General features: G+C 40.8%; 1 protein-coding gene across 1 annotated transcript; it reads left to right on the forward strand.

Moving 5' to 3' along the window:
* Positions 1 to 1,035: 1,035 nt before the first annotated feature.
* LOC133897732 (zinc finger CCCH domain-containing protein 59) lies at positions 1,036 to 5,066 on the forward strand. The gene is made up of 10 exons (XM_062338548.1): positions 1,036 to 1,202; positions 1,286 to 1,556; positions 1,868 to 1,989; positions 2,125 to 2,246; positions 2,453 to 2,570; positions 2,868 to 3,286; positions 3,397 to 3,697; positions 3,841 to 3,937; positions 4,533 to 4,678; positions 4,805 to 5,066. Exons 1-10 carry the CDS (start codon positions 1,107 to 1,109, stop codon positions 4,931 to 4,933), a joined length of 1,821 nt encoding a protein of 606 aa, XP_062194532.1. The 5' UTR covers positions 1,036 to 1,106; the 3' UTR covers positions 4,934 to 5,066.
* Positions 5,067 to 9,891: the final 4,825 nt, after the last annotated feature.

The following is a 9,891-nucleotide window of genomic DNA, read 5'->3' on the forward strand; positions in this document are numbered from 1 at the left end:
TGTATCATTTGTAATACAAAACTATATGTATTGTGCCTAGTAACATAAAACTACAAGTATTATGCATTAATTTTACACAAAACCAGATTTTAATTAGATTCACTAAAAAATGGTCTTATGTTTCTCCAAAAATCCTAGAACTTTTTGTATGTATTTCATAATCCATGTGCAACTCATTAAATTATATTCAACCAAAAACCATGTGTATAATTTAAACTAAAATTCTCTAAAAAGGATACTTTTATAAATCCTAACAATGGTTAGGGCCTTAAAGAAAATTCCAAAAATATGAAAAAATTCACTAATATTCTTCTTATATGATGAAATAATTTTTAAAACTATTTCCAGCCCTAGGTTATATGGTAAAAAAGTGAGTTCCTTTGTAATATTTTATGACTATTTTGATAGTGTTTTGAATTTTGAGAGTATTGGAATACTATATTTTTATTTATTTTTAATTGGTCGTCCTCTAGAAGCACGACATGTATCCATCGTCCTTCTAGTGGGCGACAATAGCCTAGTTTTGTAATTTTTTTGGGTTAGTTAGATTCATGCCATTATAAATCACGATTTTGAAATATGCTATTACAATTCTGATATTTGGAAACATGCCATTATAAATTTTTTGAAATTGGATCATACCTTAAAATTAGATCATGCCACTACGAATCTCCTAAAATTTGAATTTATGCTATTACCAATCTCTTGAAATTGGATCTATGCCATTATGAGATGTGTCTAATTTATAACGGTAATGATACAGATATAATTTCAAGAGATTTGTAATGGCATGTTTCTAAATACTGGATCTGTAATGGAATATTTTAAAACCGTGATATTTATAATACCACGAATCTAATTATTTTTTTCAAATGGATGCCTATTTTTACATTTTTTTAATTTTCGAAATATAAAAATAAAAATAAAATTCTACATATATTGCCGCATGGGCCAGGTCCAATTGGCTTTGTATATAGAAAGCCTGGCCCAATAACACGAAACAGATAAGGAACAAGTCCAAGACTAGGCCCAAAAGGACTCGTCGTACTAACAGATTGAGAAGTCTCACCTCTCTCCCCCTTCCCGGTGCCCAAAACCCAGCCCCAATGGCCGCCAACCCGCCGCCTCCGGCGCCGCCGCGCATCCTCCTCGCCGGCGACGCCCACGGCCGCCTGCACCAGCTCTTCAAGCGCGTCAACTCGGTACCTACCGCCCTCCCCCTTCCCACTCTCTCTCTCCTCACCGGTGCCTCCGGTCCGTGACTCTGTGCTCTGCCCGTCCGCAGGTGAACCAGTCGACGGGGCCGTTCCACGCGCTGCTCTGCGTGGGGCAGTTCTTCTCCCCCGAAGGCGAAGCCGAGGTGGGGGACGTCGCGGACTACCTCGAGGGGCGCGCCGCCGTGCCCGTCCCGACCTACTTCACCGGCGACTACGGCCCCGCCGCGCCGCGGCTGCTGTCGAAGGCCGCCGCTGACGCGCGGGGGTTCGCCCCCGGCGGCATCGAGATATGCCCCAACCTCTTCTGGCTCAGGGGCAGCAACCGCTTCACCCTCCACGGTGTGTTCTCTAGTTAGTCTACTGCTAATTTAATTTCAGTAGTCAAGGCCAAGAGATATTTTACCCATTAGTTAAACTTTGACATGGAGCACTGTAGTGGTCATCAAAATGTTGCACTATGCTGAACCAATGCAAACATTGCCTTCCCTTAGTTCAAAATGTTAAAATCTATTCGTGTGCTAAATTCTTAAAGCTAATACAAAATTTCATTGAACATTTGTGTAGCAATTTCTGAAAGGCTGAATGTGAGCTGATTTAATGTCACCCTTACTCCAGCACTTCCATACATTATTGTTTTCCTTTTGTTTTAGGTTTGTCAGTGGTTTATTTATCCGGGAAGAAGGGACCAGGAGGACCTGGCTGCTACAGCCAGGATGATGTTGATGCCCTGCGGGCTCTTGCAGAAGAGCCTGGGATCGTCGATCTGTTCTTGACATATCCTTTTTTTTCTTCATTATGTTGTTCCTTCCAGTGCCGGCAATTATTAATACCGAGCCGTTTTGATTTAGCATCTATTCTGGATGCATCAAGCTTGCACGCTGGGTTCCCTTGACTATAATGTGATCGCACTAACGAATGGCCAGCTGGGGTGGTGAACGAGGCTGATACGTCCAATGTGCTTAATCAGGTTTTGGATCCTCATGGGTATGATCCTGTGGTTGCTGAATTGGTTGCCGAGATTAAACCAAGGTTTGATTTCTGATTTCATGCCAAAAAAATAATGATCTTGTTGAGAAGGTCACCTTAAAGCATTATGGAATTTGTATTTGCTGATTTTGTATAATGATATTACTATGACACTGAGTTTCTGACTACTAAGCCAACCAGTCCAGTGGTTTACGTGTCGTATAGCAGAAGACATACACCAAATTTGTGACATTCTTTGTTTCCTGCAGATATCATATTGCCGGTACTAAAGGTGTATTTTATTCAAGGGAGCCATATGTCAATGATTCTGCTGCGCATGTTACCCGTTTTATTGGTCTTGCTAGTGTCGGCAACAAAGAGAAGCAGGTATTACTTAAGTATAAAACCTGTTTGTTTCATATTTATACTGCCTTTTGTCCTCTATTGTAATTTGTATGTCATGGTTCAAGACTTTCCTTGTGCCTTCTTCCCTTCAGGGTTTTAAGAATAACACTCAGCCTTTCCTCTCAACACACATCTTGAAGCACTATTTACTTTCAAGTTATATTATTACCTACTGCAAAAAAAAAAAGCGACTTCAAATGAGCTGCTTTGCTGATATATTGCAATTACTTAGTAATTTAAGTCATTAATTGGATACTCCTTATTGCATATACTTTTCAGAAATTTATTCATGCGATTTCTCCTACTCCAGCATCTACAATGTCCAGTGCTGATATCCATGCCAGGCCTCCAAATGCTACTTTATCACCGTATGTTGCTCCAGTAAAATCAGTCCCTATTGGAGAAGATCCAAAACGTCCGGCTGAAAACACTGATGCGCAATATTGGCGTTATGATGTCAAGCGGCAAAGGCAAGGGGAAGCAGAAGGTGGTAGATTGTGTTTCAAATTTACATCCTCAGGGTCCTGTCCACGAGGGAGTAAATGTAATTTTAGGCACGATGAGGAGGCAATGGAGCACTATAATAGAAATGTCTGTTTTGATTTTCTAAACAAGGGAAAGTGTGAGAGGGGCCCAGAGTGCAAGTTTGTCCACAGCCTTTCAGGGGGTGCTGCTGTAAGAGATGCAAGACCTCGTAGGTGAGAAAAGTATTCCAAATCTCTCTTTCTGTCCGTCTGTTCGACTCTGGGTCATGCTTTTTATGCATTCAGTTGTGGGATTCACCTCATTCTATATTTGTCAACCCCAGTGAACGAAGAAATGTGGAGAGCAGTTGCTGGTTCTGCTTGTCAAGTCCAGATGTTGAGTCACATCTTGTCATTAGTATCGGGGAAGGTTACTACTGTGCACTTGCAAAGGGGCCACTTGTTCCAAACCATGTTCTAATGATACCAGTTGAACACTGCCCCAACACATTAATGATGCCTCCGGAAGCAGAGGCAGAACTTGGGAGATATAAGAATGCTCTGGCTAAGTACTTTGAGAAGCAAGGAAAGGCAGCAGTCTACTTTGAGTGGGTTTCAAAGCACTCACACCATGCAAACCTTCAGGTAAAGATACTTTCTGCATGATTTGGAAATTGGAACTTCCATCCAGCATGTGAAGACAGCTGGAGGTTTTACATCTGTGCAGAATCTTTATTTCATGTTTGCACTGGATGGTAAATTGGTAATACATCAAATTTCTTGCATAGGCTGTTCCGGTACCATTGCCAAAAGCAGATGCTGTTAAAAAGATTTTTCATCTAGCAGCCAAAAGACTTGGATTTGAATTTTCTGTGGTGAATCCAGGTGAGGCTTTATACTTCTTCTTATTTCATTGGTTGACTAAACTAATGGAATTATTCAAATACATGATCACAAGTAAACTGTTTCATTGTATTCAGCAGGGCACAAATATGCTCATTACCTAGTAGTCCAAATTTCCACTTCTCAAAACATTTCATCTATTGCTCTTCACACATAATTGTTTGTCTATACTTGTGCAGTATAATTCTGAAGGATTATTGTGATACATGATATTGCTTAAGAGTTAATACAACCTTATTATTATCTTTTACAAAGTCTATAAGACAGCCTTTTATCATTGCAGTGCGTTAAGTATTGTTTTTATATCCTTTTGTTGTTTGTATGATTACCAGTTGTGTCAACATTCTCTGTTGGTGATTTGGTCGAATTAAAATTGGTGTAAATAGCAATGGAATCATGCTTCGATACGTTTTTGAATTTGAGTACACAGATAGTATTTTTTGGAGAAACTATGCTCTTCTACCTCTCTTTGAAGTTATATTGTTTGAATTTTAGTACCTTTGAGGGTTTGACGAGCAGTAAACAGTAGATGCATTTAGTTTCAGTTAGCATTGAGGGTTTCTCTTTGTTTTGACAGATGGTGATGCTAATCAAGGTAGGGAATCATTGAGATCTCAGTGTGAAAGCAAATCAAGCTTGTTTTATGTTGAGCTCCCAGAAGGTAGAATACTCTTGCACACGGTTGATGGTAATGAGAAGTTCCCTGCTCAATTTGGACGTGAGGTATGCCATATGATCATCATCAGTCTGTTTTTGGCCTGAAAGAATAAGCTAGTTGCATTAGGGGCAGGAAGCAGTGAAACGCAAATAACCTAGACAGCTGACAGTCTTTCCTTGTTATTTCCATAGGTTTTAGCGGGATTGCTAAGCATGGCTGATCGCGCAGATTGGAGGAACTGTAAGCTCTCCAAGGAAGAGGAAATCCGAATGGTGGATGATTTTAAACACGGTTTCTGCGAGTTTGATCCTGCGGAGTGACAATGTGCTCTGTTCATATTTGCGAGGAGTGCTCCGTACTGAGTTTCTAATGGATGCATCCTTGCATTTGATTTGTACCTTGATGCAAATTTGCAATTTTTGTAGTGTAATAATGGACTACCTTTTTTCTTCATGGGGCCCGTATCTAACTGTACGCTTGAAAATGGGAGAACGAGTCCCACGTGTAACATTTTTCATTGCTGCGATTTCTGTTCACATAGAGCGTGCATGCATGCTCTCACTTGGGGCCGCATTGGTGCTATATATGTTGACAAGGCAGCTGGCGGCAGGAGCAACCACGGCCATGGTCGCTTCGGAACCGGCTCCTCTTATCTTACTGCAAAGTCAGAGGTAAACAGTATTATGCGAAGTCAGAGGTAAACAGTATTATGACTTTATTTAGCAACGTCAGAGGAACTGGTTCCGGTGGCTTCTAGCCATGCCATGATAAGAGCACTAGGGGTGCAAGATGGAACCCCTGTCGGTTCGATTCTTACTTTGGAGCTTTACCACCTTAGCACAAGAGCCCTAATCCTATGTCCTTTTTCTTTGAATTTATGAGTTGAAACTTTTTATTTGGAATTTGTTTAACCTGTAACTGTTTTCGTTGGAATTCTTGAAACCAAAACTCTTTTTAGCTGAAATTTCTTGAAATTGGAACTTTTGAGTTGAAATTTCGTGAAACTGAAAATTTTGAGTCGGAATTTCTTGAAACTGCAACTCCTTGAGTTGAAGTTGAAACTTTTTCCTGAGTTGAAATTTTTGGAATTTGAAATTTTTTTTTTAGTGTTTCTGAGTGGGAAATTTCGGTTTTTGGAATGCGTAGCAAGGACTGAGGGGAGGTTGGGGAACGAGCCGAGGAAGAGAAGCTTCCAATGGTGGGGAGTAGACTGCGAATGGTTTTTGTTGGGACCCTGTCCGAATTCAATCACGAGCAGCATCCTCGCAGTTTCAGTTCAAGCAAAATACGGGTTTGCATTTGCAAACTGTTATGCTTTATTTCGTTTCGGAAAAAAAATCTAGAGTACCCCTTAACTTTTCGTTTTTCTAACTTGAACTCCTCAGCGATTGTCATCACCGGAATTTTCCAACATGGCAGCGAAGTAAAAAGAAAAATAACAGAAACTATATCTGGTCCCTCTCGTACTGCTTACTAATGAGCCTCACAAAACAAAATTCTCTATTTTCTCCTACTTAGGGAAATCATATCCTTTACTCATCTTTCTCAATGTGCTTTTGTTATGCGAGACAGACTACAAAACCGTATCATCTTCGCACTTGTGTAAGTACGTTTATGTAACAACATAGAAAATGGAAGCAGATGAAGTCTTGGAGTGCTGCTGTGGTGGTACGCGAGACAATACACCATACCTTGGACATGTACTCCATTTTGTGTTCTTGCTTTTGTGTGATTTAACACAAGTCTTTGGCAATTACCATTAGTTAAGGGGTTAGTGAGTAATAAATAAAATATACTAAACATGATGCCAGAAAATAAAAATTAAAATGCTAGGACACATGACTCTTCCCTAGTAGTAGTTTCCTTCATTGTGGAGGTATTTTATTTGTGGGAATAATTCAGCATATGACATTCAATAGAATGGTAAATCAGGATTTGAGACTCTCTGTCTTAATGACATGTGAGGTCAGGGGCCACATGTCAGTTAACATGAAGTGTCAAGTTCTAAATTATCTCTCTATTTAGTGTCATCTCCAGAAATCTCTCTTTAATTGTGTTCTTTGTTTTGAATAATAAAATCTCAAGAATGTATCCTAGAAAAATGAAGGAAAAAAATCCACATTTAATACCTCCACTTTCCAGGTAGTTCAACTTCCCCTTTTACTTTAAAACTGAACAAATACCCCTTGTATTTTCAATACCAATTCAAATAAGGTCTAAGCCATAAACCAGGAGGTATTACAAGAGAGGTATTTTACTGGTTTTACAGTGGGTTAAATTGGACCAACTTGAAAGTACAGGACCTAATATGGACTTTTCCCATAAACAAAATACCAAGAACAACATAAATGGCAGTAAATAGGGATTGAAACATATATGAATTTCTTAAGTTGCACACCTCAATTAGTTCAAAATCTGTGCATTCCGCTTCGGGCTATGATGACGAGCTCTCAGTCCGTGCCGATCATCAAGCACACCACTAGTATGCGAGCTCAATTAGTTCGAAATTTGTGTATTTCGCTTGGATCTTGTTTGTCTTCTTTCCCCTAAGTTATGGATTGATAGGGAAATACATGTGATCGGTTTATTGCGGTACACTTATTACAAATTACTAATGATGGTGCTGCTATGTTGTTTCACGGTCAATTGCATGTGGTTTATAGGTGCCAACTATTCTTGGTGTTGTGATGTTTTATCAATTGCGCTGCCGCTCATAGTTAGGTCTCAAATGTTCTATTTTTGTTTTCGTTTTAAAACAAGGTCTCAATTTTTCTGCACTTTACAAATTTGCATTAGATGTGATCAATTTTATGTTGGTATCAGTGGAATATGAAAACTAAAAGCTAAAGGAATGCAAATAGTGAAGACAATGTATGTTGTTTGTAGGCTTAATATGAGTGTCCGAAATGTGTAGTTAACTACTAGTGGATTATATCTAAAGAAATAAGAAATCCATTTAGAACTGTAATTTTTTTTTGCTATTGTATCTTGCTTTTTGCTTGCAGTAGCAACATGCTTTTATCTTTCACAATGGACATTTGGTTTTGCAGATGATCAGTATGATGCTCTAGAGGCCTGTCTAAAGGAGAATAGAGAAGAGGTTAGAAGTGCGATAAAAACCAACCTGAACTCCAGCCACCTTGCGTACTTGGGTGCAATGACCATGTGTCTCACAGTCCTTTTCTCAAGGTGGAACTACCAACTTAAGCTATCTTTTTGTTGCGTTTAAGCTCTATCTTAGATTTCGTGATCATGTAGGCATTAGTCCATCGGCGACACTGTGGTCAAGAGGAGACCTGATTAGCATGGTGATAGAACTGACAATATGTTTCGTCATGGTCACGATGTTCTGTCTTACCCTATCATGCAGACTACCCCATGGTTTGGGCCTTCTCTTCGGGTTGGATGGTAATCTGCCAAATGTTGGGGAACGAGTAGGTTACGCTAGCACAAAATAAATTTTCTCTACCACGTTCAACCAGGAAGTCATGCGAGTAGGGGATCATGAATCGTTACCACTTGACGAGCAGTGCAGTGGAAGAAGAGTTGGAGCAGACCAATCCAACGTCGTGCGCGTCAAGCAGTCGATCGTCAACCTCGTCCCGAGCACGTCCCGAGCACCTTCCGAGTACTCGCGAGTACGTCCCGAGTACCTCCGAGCAGGACCCGAGCACCCCCGAGCACATCCCGAGCACCCCTGAGGACGTCCCGAGCACCCCCGAGCACGTCCCGAGCACCCCCGAGTACGTCCCGAGTACTCCCGAGCAGATCAGCACCACAATAGTAGCAGCGCCTCTACGGTATCCACACGTACAAGGATGGAATCGCCGTGCGCCGGTGTGCTAGCACCACGCGCCCGGCTAGGGTTTCGAAGGGAGTTCGGGAATAGGAGGCGGCCAGGGTTTTGGTGGCAAGATCTGTTTTTCGGAAAAACTCTCATGCGCCTTGGCCCCTGCCTATTCTTATATAGAGCACGCCAATGGGCCTTTAATCAACATTAAAGCCCATTATGACTCTAAACCCTAATGGACCTTTAATCAGCATTAAAGCCCATTAGCAGATCCAATCCGCAAACTCGATCGCCTTTAGGGCATATCACCAACAATCTCCCACTTGCACTAGAGTCAGTACAAGTTTTATATTCCATCCCCTTAAGTGTGTGACCCGTTAGGTTCATGTGTAAACAGCTGCTATCCGGAAACCCTTTTCCGAATTGCAAGTCAATAGCAGTACCTAGCAGGACATATTGACTCCCGAATGCACACAAAGATCATATCGGCTGAACTTTGATATACTCATGCACCAATCCCTTTACCACATGATACCAGTCAAGCTCAAGGCGAGATTCGTGCCACCCTTGTGATAGCTCGACCATTCACTCGATCAAGTAGTGGATTCACCATGATTAACTCTTTAATCACATTGGTATGGCCATGCACTTTCCAATCCAACTACCTCGAGGGGCCCAGAGATATCTCTCCCGTTATTTAGGAGGGGTAAATTCCATCTTGATCACTCACATCCCACGACATGTTTTATAACATACCCAAAAGCAACCTTTATAACTACCCAGAAGCAACCTTTATAACTACCCAGTTACGGAATAGTGTTTGGAAGCCCCTAAGTGTGTTACTACACATTCTGGAATCAATGATGATCTCAGATCTAAGGATTCTGTAGGTACACCATTTGAGATAACAACTGATGGCACATTAAAAATAACAATCCCAGCAGTATCTCAGAGTGGGTCTATCCAACATCATGTTCTCTAACATGTGTCCACATTACTGATTTGATATCTCTATATCTATGATCCGTGAAACATGATCATCATTCAGTCAAATGTGCTAATCTATAAATCATTATTGTCCCACATAATGATATGAGATTATGGACTATTTAGAATAACATCATAAAAACAAAGAGTTTCACAAACAAGTCACATACTTGCTGATCAATGTAAATGATAATTATTCATGGAACCAGATAATAATTATCTAAAAGTACATTAGCATAGATAGAACACATTCTCTCACATGCACTAGAGCCTATCCCGCAAGTATCTAATACTCATAGAGCTCAAGTGTGCCTCATGCTTGGGCTGTGGGAGAGGCTTCGTCAACGGATCAGCAATATTCGAATCCGTGTGCACCTTGCATATCTTTACATCACTTCTATCAATAATCTCTCGAATGAGGTGATAGCGCCGAAGTATGTGCTTGGACTTCTGGTGCGACCTAGGCTCCTTGGCTTGTGCAATGGCACCACTATTGTCACA

This window comes from Phragmites australis, chromosome 17 (assembly GCF_958298935.1).
Source record: "Phragmites australis chromosome 17, lpPhrAust1.1, whole genome shotgun sequence".
Classification (NCBI taxonomy): Eukaryota; Viridiplantae; Streptophyta; class Magnoliopsida; order Poales; family Poaceae; genus Phragmites; species Phragmites australis.

Coding starts and splice junctions, on each gene's coding strand:
- LOC133897732 (XM_062338548.1), top strand. CDS start 1,107: ATGGCCGCCAACCCGCCGCCTCCGGCGCCGCCGCGCATCCTCCTCGCC. Junction 1,203..1,285: donor TCTTCAAGCGCGTCAACTCG/GTACCTACCGCC, acceptor GCCCGTCCGCAG/GTGAACCAGTCGACGGGGCC. Junction 1,990..2,124: donor GGATCGTCGATCTGTTCTTG/ACATATCCTTTT, acceptor TAATGTGATCGC/ACTAACGAATGGCCAGCTGG.